This window comes from Cupressus sempervirens, chromosome 4 (genome assembly GCF_028749045.1).
Source record: "Cupressus sempervirens isolate cs-2001-9-10 chromosome 4, ASM2874904v1, whole genome shotgun sequence".
NCBI classification, from domain to species: Eukaryota; Viridiplantae; Streptophyta; class Pinopsida; order Cupressales; family Cupressaceae; genus Cupressus; species Cupressus sempervirens.
The window spans coordinates 774488904-774511419 of record NC_143121.1 but is presented as its reverse complement, the minus strand read 5'-3'; the positions used below and the strand labels follow the sequence as shown (position 1 = coordinate 774511419).

The window sequence follows — 22516 nt, the reverse complement described above, 5'->3', positions numbered from 1 at the left end:
AATCCTTAAAAAACAGTTCTCTTTGAATGTTGATAATATAGATGTTAAGAGTATGATTGTCTATCCATTGAATATTTATATTTATTCCTTAGACATAAATTAGATGGTGAAAATAAAGATGCCAGTAAGCAAGCAACCAGCGTTAAAACGGGAAAAAACACACATAACAAACGAAAAACAATACGGTTTATGTGATATTTGCAATTTTGATGCAGAAAATACAGATCATTTTGTGCCGTTTGCCAGCCTGATATTTAATCTCAGACTACTGGCACATAAAATCCTCCTCCGTAGGAAAGTCAAAGCTAAATGCTGGGGAGCTGGTAAAAGAAATATACTGCGACTGATCACAGACAATTCGTATATTAGCATTAATAACTAGACACAAACTACTGCGGATAAAGCTTTTGACAACATTGAAACCTAGTCTAAACCTAACCCTAAGTACACAGATTCTCTTGGCTTTGCAGCTGCATATTGGGTCATAGCAATATGGCACGTAAAGTCTACCTTCACAAGAGATTTACTACAGTTAAGAACAGTGGATATGGTTTAAGAAATTTGCTACATCTCATGATCACAGACTATTGATATATTAATTATGAAGGAGGTAAACTATTACATATTAAGGAAGAAATTAATTATTTAATACTTTTATCTTAACAATGAAATCTATTAAACGAGAAAGCCTCAAACCTAACCCTAATTACACCCCTGTAGTCGCATTGAAGAACCTAAGCAAACCGTAGGTGACTAACATGGCCAGCCACCCTCCAAACACAACCCTCAAAGACCCTTTCCACAGAGACGATCTCCCAAAATAAGCTCCAAGAGCACCGAACACAAGAAGAACCAAGGTGGAAACAGCAGAGAGGACTGAAACCCTAATGACGTAGTCAACGATAAAAGCAGCACAGAGCAAAGGCAAAGCTGCTCCGACAGCAAACGCCAAGGCAGATGTAAAAGCCGCCAGAAAAGGGTTTGGAAGCCCCCTTTTCTCCTCCTCCGTTAACACAACTGAGGAAGCTCTTCTTTCCTTCTCTCTCTTCAGGTTTTCAAGCTCCGCATCGCGTTGGGTTTGTACGGACACGTACTCGCCAATGGCCATGCTACATGCGCCCGCCACCAGCGCCGCCAGTCCAGACATGATCATCGTCTTTGACTCCTTTTTGACGGCGCCGACTCCCATCATCAGGGAGGCCGTTGTCACCAGGCCATCATTTGCTCCCAATACGGCGGCACGAAGCCATTGTCCTCTTTGCTGGATATCTACACTTCTCTGGTCTTCTATCTCTGGAGGAATTGTAATCACAACGCTTGAATTCTCACGCATTGAGTGCACAAATTCCTCCACAATCGCTTCCCCAAATTCGTCTATGATTTTCTGCACTTCCTTTGCCTCCATTTGGGTAAAGCGGAGGCTTGGGGCTTTCTCCTCCATGGCGAAACTTTTGATTTCTGTAAGTAGTTCAAGAGAATTGGGAAGTTTGTGAGAGTTCAAGAGCGCGTGTTCTCCACGCTCAGGGAGTTATCCTTTTGTAGGCAACGGGCTGTTGTTGTGGCAGATATGGGTTGTGATTGGACAGAAGAAATGGGCATCCATTATTTTAAAACAGGGAATCTCTTTCCCGGTTGAAGCCTGATCTTTTTGACATTATAGAGTGTTTTTAAATGGCTAACGGCATCTTAGATGCTGAATGGGAAGTATAATATGTTTAGTGGATACGTCGGGCGCGTGCCTTGAGCGTGGCAGAATGCTTTTCCGTTTTTTCTCATCCAGTGGATTAACGGGTTTACATGGATTGTTGGTTTTCAGAAGTTTTTTCGGTGGGAGTAGTAGGTTTGCGGATTTCAGTGGGATTTTCAGTCATTACGAACCTACTTGTAAATAGCAGCATACCTTGGGTAATAAGCTTTTGGAAATTATTTTATTTGAGGGAAAGTGCTTAGTTATTGAACATTGCATATAATAATGTAAAGCAGTTAAGACATTATATATATAGTAGTAGTTGCAAGTTTTTGTACATGTAATGATAAGTCAATAGGAGTGATTTGTTTTTTCAGGAAAATTGATCACAATGACTTCCCAACTATTGATAAAATATTGATAAAGAGCTTATTGAGAATTATTGAATACAACAACAAGACTTTTATGCAAGGCTAGTATAATTGTACTAAGTACATCAATGGATATACACAACGAGCTTATGAATATTATCTTAAATAAAAAATTATGAATATAGAAATAATGAGCACGAATGTGTATTAATCATAAAATTAGTAGAAAATTTTAACCTTAATTGAACTGTAACCTTAATTGAATTATAACCTCAATTATATCCTTACCTTAATTAAACATTAATGTTAATTAAAAGTTAAATTAATTACATTATTACACAACTTATTTTAAACTTAATTTATTTTAATTGTAACCATGAATACATTATTTCTCTTCTAACTATGATAGAAACCAAATGTTAACTGAACTCTAATCCTAACATTACTTGAATCTTTACACTAAATCTATGGATTAGGATAATCGTAAGGGTTAGGTAAGAATTAAAATTATGGTCAACTTTAGGACATATATAATATTTAGTGTTTGGGGTTGTGTGTATGAATTAGGGATAGGATTGTTATTAGACTATTGTTATCACTATAGCTAGGTTTAAGGTTTTAATCATTATTTTAGGCTAAGGGTTAGTATTATGATTAGATTTTAGGTTTGAATATATTATAATCATAATCCTAATCTTAATACTACTACTAACCCTAGCCTTAAATAAGTACTTGATTAGTATTATAATTATAGTCCAAAATCTAACACTTACCATAAGAATATTAATATTTCAATCTCTAACCATAACTTTTACCATAACTATTAGTCTAAGCTAACCCATAACTTAACAATAATTCTACAATAAAAAATCTAAATACAATCTTCAGCAAAAAAATATGATTATTTTTAATTTACCCCTCTAATATTATTTATAACTATACTATTAACCCTTATCCTAAGCTTCACATAATAATAAACATAAGGATATCCACATCTATAACTAAAAATCTAGTCCTAATCCTAAAAGAAAAAAATACTCTAAGGTCAACCTTGAGTCTAGCTCTAGTTTTAAGCATCGTGAAAATTTACTAATCATAATCCTTATGCTTGATGCTAAGTGTAATTATCATTCTAACATTAAAAAAAAACTAACTACAATCTTGATAAGAAGCTTATGATGTTTTTTTATTGTATCCCTCTAATACTATTTCTAGATATATTATTAACCCGTATCCTAATATATACCTAAAACATAAAAATACTCTTTGTTCTAGGAGTAACAATAAACCTAATGTTAACCTTTACCCAAGTTTTATCCCTGAGCATGATGTTAATGGTAATCTTAATCTCAACCCTTTATCCTAATCAACCTTAACCATTAACCTAATACTAACTCTAACAAAGATGTAAACCTCAACCCTAAGCGTAATTCTAATCATAACCATAACACTAAACCTTGACCCTATCTATAATCCTCCCACTAATCCAAACCAAAACCCAAATGGACACCTTAACAATATCTAAGTTTTGTATTTAGTTTATAAATTGTCCAATTTATATAAAAGGTAGATTTATTATATATAATTTTTCTTACAATTCATTTAGTCAACATTATTCAAAGATAATTTTTTATTATCTATTATATTTGATAACAAAAAATTAGATAAATACATTAAAAATTTAAAACTATCAAATAGTGATTTAGTATTTTTTATTCTATTTATTTATACTAATTCATCTATGTTAAAATATATTAGTTGTGAAATGTTAAATATCCAAATTAATCTACATATATAAATATTTTTTATCTTCTATTTATCTTTTTTCATGTAAATCAATTCAAATTTCAAAATTAAATTACATTCTATTTTTTAGAATCTAAAGTTGTCTATAAATCTACTAATAAAATCTAGACTCAAAGAAAAATGTACATATAAAAGCTTTCTAATTTTTTTAAAATATATTTTAAAATTAAAATAAATCACAACTTATATATATGCATGCATGCATGTATGTATGTATATATGTATGTATGTATGTATGTATGTATACATACATACATACATACATACATACATACATACATACATACATACATATATACATACATACATACATATATACATACATGCATACATATATACATATATATATATATGTATATATATGTATGTATATATATATATATGTATATATGTGTGTGTGTGTGTGTATATACACATACACACACACACACACACACACACACACACACACACACACACACACACACACACACACACATATATACATATATATATACACACACAAATAGATATATATACATATATAATTTTAAATGAATAATTAAAGAATTAATTTACAACTAATATCTAGATAGAAATAAAATATTTTCATATTTTAAAATATATTATTAAAATTATTGTTCTTTCATTTTTCACATAAGTTTCTATTCAATAACCTTACTCAACATTCTTCTACATGTTATAAAAATAATGTTACAAACAGAATATATAAAGAACCAATGGAAGCCAACACTTTTCTTGTTAAATAACAATTCAGCCTTGTTAATGGACATAAAAAAATTTTCCCTTTGAATTCAATGTCTATGATGAATAATCCCATTTACTAAACAATAAACAAAAATAAACTAGCATATGGTCTATAGTCTTTAAAATTGTTTCAATAATTCTAGCATCTAGGTAATATAGCATGTTCTTATTTTACTTATTTTTGTACATATACAACTTTAAAGTAACATGAATGCATAATACTTTTAAGATGACTATTATTAGACTTTGAGGTGAGTTCCACTATTCAAAATTGACACTATGTATGACAATATCCATTGGTATTAGATGGAAAAGAAAAATTGTGATGATCAAAATTTTTCAATGTGCCAAAAGGATGGAGTAGGAGAATTTGATATCTAAAGGATGCAACATATATGACTATTTATTAAAAATGTAATGACACATGAGTCAAAATACATTGTTGCTATAGATACAATACACAAAGAAAATATTTAGTTTTACAACTATATGGGATGCAATTTTATCCATGAGTAAGCATAGCTATCTATAACAACTTTTTACATGTACTACAATAAAAGGATATTATTGATGTGTAGAAAGATACAAACATGTTTAATGTAAGATCTAAACCATATAGAAATGATATAAAGTATGTTTCTTTATTTTTTATGTTTTCAACCTGTAGAGCCATGATTTTGTTAATAGTAAATGCCCATCATAAATTGCATTGCTCTGAGATTTCAGAAGAACGGAGCTCCATATTAATAGGTCACATCCAAGACAAAGAGGATTTCATTATTTATTATAGAGAACACACAATAATTTAATGATTAAAAAATATTGAAACAAATTGGTCTAAAACAACTTATCCGAAATGTTGCTCTATCTAGTAGATCTGAGAAAATGCGTGAGTCTAATAAACCCCACAATGAGTATAAGGAAAATTTAAATACATATAGCATAAAAATATTTTCCATGGGGAAGGTAACAACAAGTTCAAAGGAAATGTTTTGATACAACCAATCATTACAAGAGGGAAAATTTAGAGAAACAAATAGATAAGAATAGAAAGAAACTTAAAGGAAATAAAAAGAAATTACAATAATTTCAAAATAACCAAAAGAAAAATCATAATGAGAATGACAATTTTTTTCAATGGGAAATAAAAAAGAAATGGGAGCAAAGCTCTAACATAGAAGCCTATTAGCTTAAATATGAGTTTTTTGACAAATGGTGATGGTTAGTTTAATGTATGATTTTCAAAAAGATATTATTACCTATTTTAAAATAAATTTTTAATATATTTTATGAGTATGAAAATGAAGATGTAGATATTGTAATTTTTCATGCCCAAACTATTTAGAGATTTGCCTATCATGAAATTGCATTCTGATCAAATGATCATGTATAGACTAGGTCCATTCACCATATTGAGTTTTCATTTTAATTGAGGCTATATTTGTATCTCCCATTAGGGTTAGGGAAAATATTGAAGGGTGAGTTATATTACATAAGCAATAATATAAAGGACAAATCTATTCAATTTTTAATATATCTCTTCATGTGAGAAAGATTTAAAATTGCCTTCATGATTTAAACCTAAATCTAGACAAATATGTTAAAACATGTTTTAGATATAAAGTATGAGATTAAAAAAATTAACTACAAATTTTTTGTTTTTAAATATTTAAGAGAATGTCTTTTTAAAAGGTTAAAAATGACAACAATTTACTTTTTATTCATGACTAATAAGAAAAAATGATATGGTACACAAATCAATTCAAGCTAATTTATTCACTTGTTATGGCACATGAATCATTACAAAACAATGAAGATTTGTAACATCAACTAGTTTCAATTGACCAATCTTGTTATACAAGATTCAACAACTTCATAAATAAGTAAAAGAACTCTCTATGCTTCAAAAAAAAAAACCCACCTTTTTGGTAGAGTTTTACAATTCTTGAAATTTGTCAATTTTCATAGTCTTCCAAATAACCCTTAAAATGATGAATTTTTAACTAAAACTACCTTTGACTATAACAATAGAAAATACCAACTAACCTTTGAAATTAGAAACATCACTATGAAGCTATTAGAAGAAAGAAAACTAAAAAATAAATGAAAAGCTAAATTCAAGGATGTAAATATATATATTTTTCTTTGGAAAAAATATTTAAATGAGAAATAGAGCTTAGTTAATAAAAAAATCTTAAAATAACTCCAACATACCAAAATAAGGTATAAAATGCTACACTACAAATTTATAATATTTCATGCATAGGTTATTTTGAACTAGTGTCGACATATTATACTAATATATTTTAATATATAAGTTCTTTCCTTTGTTTTATTTTCCTTTTCCTAAACTTTAAAGGCAAGATTTTCTATACAAACATAACATTTTCTATAAAGGCCAAAAATGGAGAAAATAGACAAGGGTCTTATATGAAGCCAACCTCAACTACTTCTTTCACCCTAGTGAGATTGCTAGCTATGACCATGGTGGGTTCGTTAGAATGGCCCTATCAAATCACTAGAAAGATGTATGTTATGACATTATGCATTATATCACTTTGTAGGGTAGGTTTCAAATATTTTACTACTACCATTTCCCCATTTTTAACAATTTTGAGAATCACAATCTTACTTCATTCTCCTACCTTATTTTTTAGTCTATGGAAGACAACATCCTTAAAGTTAGGAAGAAGATGAAGGATGAAAAAATATACAACATCCTTCATCATGATTTTACATTTAAAATGTGAAACTTTTGCAAAGCTCTTTTCCAACCCCAACCTATCAATATCCATGTTGTTCTCCCTAACCTCACTATTTCCAGCTCGACTGCTCAAGTCTATGCTGAGGTTGTGTGGAATGTGGAATCTAAATACCCCTAGGCTTCTCTATCCGAAATGTTTGAACAAATTAAAGTGGATAAGGATATTCATATTATAGACTTTGATATAGAGACATAAGGGGGAGAAGGAGGTCCCTTAGGAATAAGAATAAACTAGTGCAAAAGGATCTTAGGACCAAACATGAGTGGCCTACTAGTTCAGAGTCCACTAACAGTAGAAATAACTAACCCACATAGAAAAGAGAGAGAAATAAGACTACTAGAGAAAGATGCATTAAAGATGATGATGAGGACACAATTAGTGATGAGAAAGTGGTGGAGATTATCCTTACTATTAGCCACCTAAGCCTTTTTTTATCCCATGTTTTGGATACTTTCAAAAATCATAGGCTTGATAATTAAAAAGGGTTGGAGACAAGAGGGATACCTTCAGCTCCCCTTCCTATCAGCATGGGGAGAATAAGAAAAACTAGGAAAAAGACTACTAGATGGCCCCTAGAGGTGAATCCCTAACCTAGAAAGATGACTAGTCTACTCTAGAGAGGAGCCATAAGAAACTTGAGGAGAAGTAGGAGATTGTGGAATAGAAATTAGATAATGTGTCTATGTGGGTGATGTATTCATTGGCTTTAACTCTTAACTTGCTTCATGCCAAAAAGGAATGTCTCACTATTTTAGTAGGGGTAGACACCACTAGTTCTCTTCACAAGATTTTGGTTGATGACTGGCTGAAAATAATATTGGATGATTTGGAAGGGAAGGAGAAGAATAACAAGAGCTATCTCTCTTTTGATTATTAGGTTTTTATTATGTTTTGCACTTCAACTGTCAACTTATGGTATTTTTGTTGACTATCTATAGTTACTAGTTTTGTATATATTATTATTATGGTTAATGGTATGTCTATAGTAAGACATTGTGGTAGTTTGGCTTGGAGGTTTTTAAAATTAAGAAATGGACCAGGTTAAGTATGTGTTGCATTTGAATTTTAGCTATTTTATAGCATTTTGTTTCCTCTTTTATTCCCCATTTTTGGCTTCCTTTTACATTCAAAAAATTATCTTCATTCTAATTCAATTTATGTTCATTTTCATAGTTGAGAATTTCTTTAATTCTTTCCATGTAGGAGATATTTTTATCTTTTTTCATTTAACCTTTCATGTCATTTTTTTACAAATTTCAGTATGGTATTAGAGGTCAATTTTCACTTCCACTAGATATCAAACCATAGATTCAGCAAAGCCCATTTCAAGCTCTTGGTTTCTTTTGCCAAGAGTGTTCCATAGTCTTAAAATTGTAAGGAAGAAAAGTTAGTTGGAAATGCTTCCTACCCTAATCTTGAGAGGATGACTACACAAATATCAACTTAAGTATTACAAAGATCTCATGAAATGTATAAAAGAAAAATCAAAATAACAATGAACACATGATAGAATCATCTCTCCTAAGAAACTTTTAGGGACAAAAACCCCATCGTCCAAAACTCACATAATGTATTATCAAATCAAGAGAATTATTATAAACTTGCAATACAAGGTCTTACATGAGAGTCATGAAAACTCAAACTCTAAGAGATTCCTTATAAAATCTACTCATGCAAAAAAAACTCAATTATATAAACATCTCCCCAAGGCTTTGTTATATTTTGGTTCTATAAACTAGAAACCACTTGTAGTTTTACAATACCATTCCAACTGTTACCCATTCTTGACATTTGTATTTCGAAGATGGGAAAAATCTAGTTTAAAATAGTATTCCCAGCCAAAAATTTGTCCTCTAGTTTATACCCTTATAAAAGACATATAATGTCATCTAGGCTATATAAGTGGCCCTCCTATATTCTAGTACAGACATGGATCCTTTTATAAAACTCAAACACCTTTTTCTAATGCTTAAACATGTGGAAAAATTCTAAAAATTTCTTTTAATTTTCTAGAAAATGATTACAAGGTTTAGACACATGTTTCTCAAAATTATCCCACTTTTCAAAAACCTTCCAAGAGTTAAGGGTTCCAAAGTATCATTGACTTAATTTCTACTAGCTAAAATGGCCATATACTCTCAACACCATTTGAACTTCTCTGTGCTCACAATATTAGTAAAAGAGAAGAACATTTACCAAAGCCTCTACCATGTCCATGTTTACTATGCCATCCTTGAACATATATCTCTCAAGATAATATTGTACATCAAGGTGCTTAGCCATGACATGAAATGTCAAGATCTTTGGTAAGAATATATTATTTTAGCTATCACTATAAATTGTCATTGAACCCTATTTGAATTCTATATGTGAAAACAATCTCTTTGGTTAGATGGTTTCCTTAAATGCATTAAAGTATCTTCCTTATACTCCCCTTTGTAGTGGATGAAGGAACCACACCTTGTCACTTTCTCATCCAACTAATTGTAGCACCACATAATGTAAATGCATATGCATTGGTGGATCTTCTTCTATCAACATAACCAATGAAGTTTGAATCCACATAGCCTTGTACATCTAGAGAATTGTAGTATTCTATTCTATAGAAACATATAGAGTAATTTGTGGTGCCCTTCAAGTATCTAGAACCTCTTTTTAATACTTCCTAATGTTGTGTTTCTGGATTAGACATGTAACAAAAATGTACTCCCACTTCTTAAGAAATGTCTTCTCTTTTGCAAACTATAACATACATCAAAATTTATAAAATTCTCTGGTACGTTATTCAACTCTTCACTTCCATCTCTAATAGGGATATAGGATAGTGTGAACTAGAAATCTTTGTAAACATAGTAAAAGGAACACTCAATTGTTTAGAATCTTGCATATTGAATCTTCTCAACATAGTAACAACATACTTACTCTGGTATGGTAGAATCTTTCTATTTTGTATATCTATGATCATCTCCATTTCTAGAATGTGTCTTTCTACACCAAGATCCTCCATTTCAAACTTTGTTGAGAGCTATGATTTCAACTTTACAGTCAAACCTTTCCTAATGCCAATAAACATCATATCATCAACATATAAGCATATAACCAATAAATAATCTCCATTAGACTCTTTTTTTTTTTTTTTTAGACTGCAGGAATCGGTGCAACACAGCCCCCCTATAAACTGCAGTGCGCCTGGTAAACTTTTTAACGTGACCGATAGCACTGGCGTGACACGCCCACTGGTACCATGAGGATGGAGGAGACTAGAACCCGTGACCAACCCCCTGCAATAGGGAAGATTTAGCCAACCGAGCTAGGGCCCCTGCCCCTAATCACCATTAGACTTAAAATATATGCAATGATCACATTTGGATCACATAAATTGTATACTCAATACATAGGTATTGAACTTCTAGTACCACATACAAGGACTTTTTTTTAAACCATACATGCATTTCTCCAACTTATAGACCAAATGACTTTTACCTTTCACCACATAGTGCTCTAGCAATGTCATATAATTTTATATTTTCCAAATCTCCATGAAGGAAAGCTATTATCACATTCATTTATAAAATTGTAGCTCTTTTGTAGTGGAAAGTTAAAAGTGAATGGATGTCATTTTTTCCACAAGAGAAAAAAATTCACCATAATTAAGTCCTACAACCTTGGAGTAACCTTGTGAAACTAAATGTTATTTATAATTCTTAATGCTTCCACCTGTATGCCTCTTCATTTTAAACACCCATTTACAACAATCAAGATTTTGTCCTTTAGGGACTGATACAAGGTCCCATGTAGCATTCCTCTTAAGAGTCATCATCTCTTTATTCATTTCTCTTTTCTAGGAGACTAAATCATTCATAATAAGGGCCTCTTCTACAAATATCAATTCATAAATATTAGCATTTGAAGAAAATATACACCTCCAATCATCAAGAGAATATTCATACCTCTTTGGCAATTTCATTTGCCTATGACACCTTTAAACAAGATCTTGTTAAGGTTCAAGTTATCCATCTTCCTCTTATGAATATAAAACAATAGAACTCTCCTAAACATATTGTCTTTCTACAGGCCTCAATTAAAATATCTCAGATTTAGTAGGAAGTTGAACCACATATTTTTCTTATGTTTTTTCTGGTTGTAATGTTATAGAAGCAACCTTACTTTTTGTAAAAAAATCCTTGTTACATAAAATTATTATTTTTCTATGGGATCCAAAATCTTGTATCCTTTCACACCATAGCTATATCTAATAAAAATACATTAGACAACTTTTTTCCCTATTCTCATTTGGAACATGAGCATATGCCTCTAACCTAATCATGCCTCTACTAGTATTTTATCAACAAGGGATAATATAGGAGACATATTTATTAGGTAGTAGAAAATAGCTAAAGCTTCAGCCAAATTTTTTTGTTCATTCCATCTCCACTCTAAATACTTGTAGCCTTATCCACAAAAGCCATGTTCATTATTTCTACAACTCCATTCTACTATCAAGAATAAAATGTCATCTTCTATATTTTAATACCACAGTATTTACAAAATATATCAAAATCATTAGAGCAAAATTCACCACCATTATCAATTCTAAAAAATGCTTTACCTTCTTTTTAGTTAACAATTTAAGCATATCAATAAATTCTTTGAAATGATTGAGAACTTAAGATTTACTATTAATAAATAAACATAATAAAATAATGTACAATATAAAGAACATCAACCACATGAAATACACTTGAATGAATTAGACCCAAAATACAATAAGACTAATGAGAACATGATTTGAACTAGACATGGTTTTTTTTTCAATCTATATAATGCTCATGAAAGTCAAAGTCAAGATTGTAGTCATTCAAGCCATCAATAAGGTTTTTTTTAAAAGTTCTATAGACCCTTATCACCTATGTGGTCAATTCTTTAGTGTCATATAATGGTCTTCTCTAAACGAAAATTTTATTTGGTTGATAGAGCTGCCTTGGGAACCCAAAAACCAATACAATATTTTGATGGAGAAACCCTCTTCATATTCAATGAAGTAGTCCCTGTAACAATCTTATCGAAAGTACTATTACACTCAATTTTGCATGCATCAAGCTAGTACAATGTACCCAATAGGATTTATTTACCTATCACCATAACAACTCTCACCATTTTCACACATGTGTTAGAAAAAAGTAAATGCACACTCTAATCTATGAGTTTACTAGGACAAACAAAATTTCTTGGTAGTCTAATGATATGTAAGACACCATCCAATCTTGGAATTCTAGAATCATCAAATTTTACCTAAATATTTCCATGACCAATAACATCTCGAACTAAGTTGTCACCAAATATAACTGATGACCATAAAAAATTCAAGCTTACTAAACCAATTTTACTAGTAGTCACATGGAAAGATGCATTTGAGTCTATTAACCATGTACTATCACCTTCATGAGTGGTCAAGGCTATGATAAAAGCACTGCCATGTTCCTCCTCAAACTGTTCCTCCCCCTCCTCATCTTTATTTATCTTCTCCTTTTTCTTCTTGTTCTCCTTGTTCTCCTTCTTTTCCTTGTCCTTCTCATTCTCCTTCTTTTTCTCCTTCTTCCATGTCTCCTCCTCCTCCTCCTCCTTCTTCTTTAGTACCTTCATGTTTTTCTTCATTTCCTTCTTCTCCTTCTCCTTCTCCTTCTCCTTCTCCTTGTCCTCCTCCTCCTCCTCCTCCTACTTCTTTTTCTCCTTCTTCTACTTTTTCTTCTCCTTCTCCTTCTCATTCTTATTCTTCTCCTTCTCATTCTTATTCTTCTCCTTCTCATTCTATTCCTCCCTCTTGTTAGAATATATAGTTCATTGATATACCTAGAGAGGGGTGTGTGGGGGGGATGAATCAGTTATCAAATTATTATCAAAATTAGCAATCTTAAACAAAATTGATCATATGAGTAATATAAACTAAAACCAAAACAAGATACTCATACACAATAACACCAAATATGTTAAATAGGGAAATCCTTGATTAGAGGGAAAACCCCCATGGGGATGGTACCCACAAGATGATGTACTAATATAAAGATTGCTTGTTAGAGGATAAACCATGTTAGGAGTTTATGAATACATTTAGTATATATGAGTCCCTATTAGGAGAATTGAATTCATTGTAGGAGATTCCAACCCTGTTAGGAGTTGTGCCAACTCTATTAGGTGTTGTCAAAGATAGTTGGACCCATTGCTCAAATAGCTTCAAGGGAAATACCAATGATCTATCCAAATGATCTCTATATTATTCCTTGGATAATAATAGAATGGTACTGTACCTTTCCTTCCTCTTTCTTTGTCCTATCAACTGAAGCTTTTCTCCTTTTGATCTTATAACTAGATCACAAATCTCACATCCAGTAATCTCTTGGATCTCTTACACACATTCAGTAAGCACTCTTCTCCTTTTTGCACTTTGCACTTCATACAATAATCACAATACTTGAACTTACATTAAAATCAAGGAAAACATCTTTCCTTAATACCATATCCTCAAAATAATTCCTTGAGTCATCCTTGAGGCTTTCCTAATTAATTATAATAAGATAAATTAATTTATTACAATTAAAATAGCACTGTCAACCCATAGTCTATCAAAAACTTCACACATGTGATACTATGGCTTGCACACTCATTGATGTCATCAATTGACTATCCCTTATTTTACCTAACTTTGGATCTCTTCAATACATCTTAGATGTAAGATAGTCAATAAAATTCAAAAACTAATTTCCTAATACTTTGTGTCTGAAAAACTCTCTATAAATTAGGTGTAACTTCCATACATGTTTTACTTAGACTTTGTGCACCTAACTACATCATTAGGACATTATGTGGAAAACTTCCAAAATGTGCATCCCCAAAAAGTCAAACCATTGTCTATACCATCAATATTTCTATCTACTACTCAACCAATCTTCACAAAAATTGAGCTATGTTGACATCAATGAAAAGCACATCCATGAATACATCATGTGAATACTCTCTAATGCTTATAATACTCTTCCAAAGTAGTATCATTAGCACTCGTGGAAACATAGAGGAAAAACCATCTAAGTTCCAAGAATACCAAACAATGTTCTACTACTATTGCTGACTAGCTTCATTTGTTTACATGCTAAAAGGAATCTCAAACACAATAGATGCACATAGGTGCATACTCCTTCTTCTTAGACATCAACTATTTACTTCACACTAAACAATTCACAATGCATCAGGTGCATATTCCTGGTTCCTTTCACAAATCTTAGTAAATCTCTCTAAAGAGATATCTCTCCTCCATGCCTTAGGAGATGCTCTCCCCATACCTTAGGAGATGTGTTTCTCATGCATACTATCCCCCATTGAAATCAATGTCAAGGACCTCAATCTCAATGTTACAACATAGCAATTGATAAATACCAATTGCTAATGTATTGCTCCAATTCAATTCAATTCCAAATATAAAGAGTCCTCTATGACTCAGATCATCATAGATACTCCCCCACATGGGAAACATCAACATTCAGTCTAGGCTAATAATAATGTTCTATACCACTAAACTGATGTACTTTCTACATCATCTACTTAGAAGCAGGTAGGGGTATCATCTCAAGAATGCCTATCACATTATACTTTACTGACCTTCCTCTTGAATCATGTCTAACAAAAAATTATCAACCTAGTTTATGTGAAACCTCTGAGTAAAGTACCTATCCACATTGGCTTTGAATAACATACAACTAATCTCCAACTAGCTTAAATTGACATGTATTAACTAATGTAAATCTATTTTCATGTTCAATAATAGTTCTATCTAGATCATTTTCATTGAGTTGTAGTTGTTACCATTTAAGTATGAAGAGATCCATTTTTCACTATTTGAAGTCACACTTAAGTATATTATCCAAAATGTCGTAGTATCAAATTTAAAACTCTCTATGATGTACATCAATTCTTGATAAAATATAAGTCACCTCAAAGACTATAGTTATCCTAGAATCTCACATTTTCTTCAAGTCATCTAATTTTTTGATACAAAATTTATAACCATTACACCACATATCCTTGTGGTGTTTGAACTACAATAATATGTCAAACATGTAAAAAAAAAGATCATAACTTGATAAACATATAGGTCATTAATAAATTTATATGTACCTAATGACCTCTTAAGCAATATGATAAATCAACTTCCTTTTGTGTAACATTTGAATCTCCATTACAATAATATTCTTTACCTAATGATGACACAACTTTCCATGTTATTGTGTAACCAACAAGTGTTGATATCATTCAGTCCACAATAGCATCCAATCAAAGATTATTTGCAAGATATTAATGCAGTATATCTAACACTCAACCAACTATTAAAAAAATAAATAGATGATGTAGAAATGATTTATTTAAAATATAGATGGTTAATTAAATATAATAGAATTATATATTTACTTTTCACTTTCCTCATTCTTTCTTTCCCCATTAACTCCCTATCAAATTGATTAATGGGGCTAGGATCCCAAATGCAATCTATATGAAAATTTATTGCAAGATTAGGAAGATATTTAGTAACATACACCATTTTCTAGTATACCATATATCCCTCCACCATAGAACCCTCAGGATATTCTCTTTGTCAAACTAAAGCCTTGAGAAATTCAAGTGCCTCTCAACCATCCCCATTGACCTACTTCATACATTCCCACACATTTCAATCTCCTCAACTTGGTGTATGAGGTAGTGTTCTTGTGCATTGAAAAAAGTTAAAGGTGGAGACTTTTGCATTTCACACATTAGAAGAGAATTTTTTCTCTTCTAATATTTGATATCCTCTCTATGAATTTATTTAGATGACAACCACCTACAAGAGATTGAAGACATAAAACTATATAGGTACAAGGCTTTACAAAATAATATACAAAAATTACATAATTTTTTTTTTTTTTTTTATGAATTTAATATAACTATATGAAAAAATTGAGGAAAACACCACTACTTACCTCAAGTATTCTCCCAAATCATATATTACTTTCTTGAAATTTTTATCTAAGTAGTCTAGGAGGCATATAGGTAACACATACTCTAACAAATATAAATTGATTATTTGATAATTTTTCTAACATAATAGGATAAAAATTATATATATATATCATGAATTATATGAATTATATTGAGGAACATATGCCAATCATGCATTTTTTACCCTTAGCCAAATTCATTTTTCTTTAATAAGAAATTGCTTATATTTGCAGAAAATCCTATGGGGAATTACCTATTTTGTATTTCTTTTTTTTTTTTTTTTATAGCATATCTTTGTTGCTCTGTTAATAACAACAAAAGGGAATCTATATTGATATGGTCTCTATGGATATTTTATTGAATGAGATCTTTCATTAGTTGAATGGATTTGTGAATGTAAATACAAATTTTGATAATAAAAATTTGTCATGTCTTCCTTCCAATACTTTCTATAATGTCTATGTTTCATTCTTTCCAATATGCATAGTATCAAAGAAATTCAAAAAATGCAAATACTCTTTGTGATAACTTTTTACTCCTTTTGGAAGGTGATCATTGATGTCTTGATCACCTTCACCATCATTTGTTATGTCATCAGTAAAAGAAACATAATAGAAAAATATAAATTCTATACATAGAGCATTAGGTGGAATGAGATTACCTTCATAGCTTTAATGTAGTATCTTCTTTCCCATTGAAAACATATGGTTTAGCAATTTGATACTTATTAGCCTACACTCATCACTAAAGCTTTTTAATGATGAGACTTCATCTTTGGACCACACGATGGATATCAAGAATTTCCCTTTGTTTGAAGTCATAAAAGCTAACGATATAACTGGATTAAATGTGTTATTCTTTTATAATTATAATTATCAAGCACAAGTGGAACACTTTAACATTTTGTTAAAATGTATTAGCCCTAGGAATCATGTATCATTTATAAAAGCATCACATGGAAATGAAATTATCTTTTTTTCTAATGGTCTAGATACACCATACTTAGTCAAACTCTTCCGTAACTCCAATATCTCATCGATAAGAGGCTTAATATATACATTCATATTTGTAACTTGGTACTTTCCTAATTGAAAAAACAACAATACTACATAATTACTATGACAATTTTATTAAAAAATAAATAAATTACATGTCCATAACTATTAAATGAAAAAAAAACCTAGAACAATCATTTCCAACATGATCTAATCCATCTTTATTGACATCCATGGAGGAATGTTATTGTTGATAACAAGAAAAGGCTAAATTGAGTAAATAGATCTCATCTCTCCAAATGGATTTACGTCATCTGCTGCCAATGAAACTCTAAGATTATAAGGTTCTTATTTAAAGTGTTGTCTTTTTTCTTCTATGTTCCTATATTCCAAAACATCCATAGGTATTCAAATCAAGACATCTAAAGTTATATTCTATGCATGATAATCCATAGACTGAGCCAATCTATTACACTTGAATTATCATTACATACATGGAATAATGGGAATATAATGAAGAACCTTACAAGGAAAATTTTTTGTGATTTGATCTATTCAATATCTACTTGTCTTACATTTGGGGAATTCTAGTACAAATTCATGTCCTTTATAATATATAATTTAATATGATCATTGGGATAAATATCTATTGCTTGATACTCCATTTTAATTTCTTTCATAATGGTAGATAATTCTTAGTATGAGCAAGGTAGAATATTTGATGGTGGAAACAAAAACTAACCTATCAATCTACAACAAAAAAAAAAAATGTTCATATAAACAATATTATTAGTACATGATTCACTCTTCATTAACTATAATGACAAATATGACATACCTTAACATACATAAAATTGTGTTGGATAATCCATTCATAACCTTCAAGTTCACCAACATAAATATAGAAGAAAGAAGAGTTATTTGGGACCCTACATAAAGGAACTCCTCTAATTTCTCTAGTGGAGACATATCATTAACATTAATATTATCATCATGATCATTTTTGCCCACATTGGTACCATCTATGTCATGAATCAATACAATTGTACCATTATCTTCATATGTGTTTTCTGGCACATTATTGAGATCTTCCATGTGAGCATTATCTTTAGTTTTGATACTCACACTTCAATGTTCCTCAACTTCTACATACATATTCTATGTGTTGTGGTGGTCCATATCATGTTCCCTATGGAGGTTGGCTTATATGGAAATAATCAACATAAACAAACCATTATCATGATCACATCATCAAAAGATTTATGATATCCATAAGCTATTAAGCTGATATAATGAACAACTTACCAATGGATCATAATGGAACCTCCTTTAACAATGAACATGTAAGCTATAATATCTCTTAGTTGTTTTGATGTTAACTTTGTAATCTGTAGGCCCTTGCAGTTTTTTCAGGGACAATAACATTTTTCATCGCCTCTTTTTTTGAAGTTTGACCATAATATAGAAAGTTTCTTCCTATTTTCTTCTTTGCTTATATATTATGTGAGATTATTTGATGGGCTATTAAAAATTTGGTCTATAACTATCACAAACTAAGCAAAATGGTGTCACAAGTACACGAGTCATTCTAGGCCTAGTTACATATGGAACTTGAAATATTAGTTATGAAATGAATTTTTAGTACAATATACCAAATTGAAATACTTGAACATAGAAAAATTGTAAAAAAAACCAAAACCACCTTACACATGAAAAAATAGATGACTAATTTATATATAAATAGTTTGATTCAAAGAAAATTAGATATCAAGAACTATATCAAATTGCAAAAGATAAACAAAAAGAAGAATACCATCATAATTACGCACTATAATTAGAAGCATAACATGCTATAGATAGTTTTTTCAGAAATAGGTAATACTAAGAGGGTGGGAGGGGGGGGAATTAGTATTCTAAAAACTTTAGCCCAAAATTGGATATTATTAATTACTTTATAACTTGCATATGAAAGTAAACTAAAAATGTTGAACAATAAACATAACCATGCAATAAGAGAACTCAAAATATTATTTTTTAAACTAGGGAAATTGTGGTCAAAGGAAAACCTTGGTGGGGATGGTACTAACAAAATGATCCACTAATTAGAAGTATCTAGTTAAACATATTGACCTTGTTAGGAGTCTATTACATGCATATAGTATCTCGGTCCTTGTTGGAGGACATAGGAATATAGTGAATTAGTATTATACAAACTTTAGCTTGATTGGATATTATTAATTGCCTTATAACTTTCATATGAAAGTAAAGTAACAATGGGTTTTTAATTTTTGGATTTGATTGTGTATAGTTTTTTACCATCAACGTTTCGGATCATACTACATGATCCATCATCAAGATGCAAGAGAAACATGAAGAACCAAAAATGATAAGTTGCAGATCTAGTAGACCATCAAAAAGTGACAGGAAAGGGGGGGCTTTCAGTGATGAGAGAGAAAAAAGTACAGAGGTGTCACGACATGACTCTAACATCAAAATATAAAAATAGATTGAAAACCACTCTAAATAAGTGGAACTAATAAGTCAAAACAATAAAAATAAATAAATAATATTTTTTAGAAAGAATAAGAAATGATAACTAAACAAATGAATAAATAAATGAATAACTCCCCCTTTCTTGTCACCTTTTTGATGGTCTACTAGATCTGCAACTTATCAATTTTTGTTCTTCATGTTTCTCTTACATCCTGATGATGGATCATGTAGTATGATTCGAAACGTTGATGGTAAAAAAATATACATAATCAAATCTAGAAATTAAAAACTCATTTTCATGGATTGTGGAAATCTAATAGGTCTAATAAACTAACAATGTTGAACAATAAATATAACCATACAATAGGAGAAATCATAACAATATTTTTTAATTAGGGAAACCTTGGCCAAGGGAAAACCTTTGTGGGGATGGTACATATAGATTGTTGATTGACACACTACTTGAAAAACAATTATAACCTTCAAATGGTAAAACATTTTTCAAATCTAAATGATGCATTACATTCTATGTTTCTTCTACTATAAGGGAAAAAAAATTAAATTAAATTTTGCAAGGTTTTGAATTAGTTAAGGTGGTCAGACATGATAATTTTTTTTATTCCAAGTATACTAAAGTAGAAAATTACTGATTAATTATTTATTTAGACTAAAAATACCCAAAAATATGTGTCAAATCTAGGAATGAGTCTATTGCTTATATCTATAATATTATTTAAAAATATTATCATTTGATTTCGATTAAGGTGGTTAGACATACATCTACTTGTTATTTCATCTTGAGATTTTTTTACTATTGCATTTAAATTTAAAATTTGAATCAATCAATTTTTATTTTTATTTTTAGATAAGGCCTACTAGTTTAGAAACTAAATTCAATTTCCTAGGGATTCTTTTATCTCAACTTTTCGATATAAAGTTTATAACAAGTAGAAAATTACATGTCAAGTTGACACAACCCTGATTCGCTAATTTTTTATTACCACTTAAGAGCATAGTTTGGTTGACCATGATCCTACACATACCCATTTGGTTACCCAAAAATTGCCGAAGGTGAAGGTAAAATTGGGGTGGGGATGAAACCTACAAATCTTCACTACTATAGTAAGGACACTTAGAATATTTACAATAAAGTAAGGACACTATTAGGATATTTACATAGATATTTTAAGACCACTCTATTAAGAGATTGACCCTGATTCAAGTTGACTACAAGTGATTCAGTACCCGACTCTCTGTTTTCTCTATAAGATTATTTTGAGTCTTCTCTTTGAAAATTGATTCTTGTTGGAATTACAAGTGGGAAAGGAGTAAACTTCTTTTTGGGGGGGGGTTGTTGAATCAGGAGTTTAAACTTGAACCCCTAAAACTTTCACCATTCATACCTCACATGGATTAATATAATGAAATATCCTATAAAGCATATACATCAATCATGTAAACATATAATCAAACACACACACTTAACACAAGATATGATTACCTAGAAACCCTCCAAATGAGAATGTAAAACCAAGGTGGGCATGACACCCACAAATATTTACTACTGCAACAATAAAGTGTATGTAACTAAGGTTACAATGGTTTGACCATGAATCATGATTTTCCCTATGAAAGGCCTACCCTATTAAAGGCTTACAAAGTCTAGTAAGTCCCACCTTATTAGAGGATTTTATCACCATGTTAGAAGTGTACCTGGTTAGAGGACTTCAACATACAATTAAGTAAGCACCTTGTTAAAGGATTTTGTATAGCCTATTAAGACTACTCTGTTAAGTGATTTAAGTAAAATCACCTATCAAAATTAAAAAATTCATCCTACTTAAGAAGACTTAGCTAGCTTAAGGTTAAGTATGAATCTATGACTGAGATTCATCTATTTTTCCATTTAAACCTTCCCATTTTCTAATTGGCTACATGTAATTACATAGGGAATCTACATATAGATTCATCCTTATCTTCAAATGATTGTAATCTATCCTTAGGTCAGATGAAAAATGGTTTACATAGTTGTTTGTTCCATTACAAACAAATATGTCCAATCTATGTTACTTGGCATATGAAGTTATTGATGCTCGATATACACTGTAATTCTTCTTCTTACTCAATACCTAAACTGCTTGACATCTACTATTCATTTGTCACTTTAAACAGTTGGCATGGTCAATCTGCTTGACAGTTGAGTGACTCAGCACATGAGTGACTCGCCACTCATTGCAACTCAGCATGGTCTAATATTTACATGTTGTACTCAACATGCATTGCTATTTCAACATGCACTAATTAAATGACTTAAGTGTGTTGATGCTCACTTGTCAAAACCAATCTGAGATCAACAATTCTCTCTTCTTATCTGATAAATCTTTCCTTCCCCTTCACTGCACTAATTAGGTCACTTTTCATGCTAAGAGATAGCATAACACTTCTACTTCACTTTTGATCTGATCTCGATCCTTCACTTCACCATTCATATATTACTCATGTCTTCGTATCATCTATCAGACCATAGCTCATCTATGTCATGGACATATCTCTCTTAATATAGGTTAAAATCTTCTCTATTAAAAAATTTCAATAAATATTTTTCTAGATGCTTCCATATTTTGCCTC

At 30.8% G+C, this 22516-nt stretch overlaps 1 protein-coding gene across 1 annotated transcript; it reads right to left on the bottom strand.

Annotated features, from left to right (window-relative positions):
• Positions 1–618: 618 nt before the first annotated feature.
• On the bottom strand, positions 619–1545 carry LOC149563673 (vacuolar iron transporter homolog 1-like). The gene has a single exon (XM_089824056.1). The coding sequence runs from the start codon at positions 1439–1441 to the stop codon at positions 707–709; it is 735 nt and encodes a 244-aa protein (XP_089680182.1). The 5' UTR covers positions 1442–1545; the 3' UTR covers positions 619–706.
• Positions 1546–22516: the final 20971 nt, after the last annotated feature.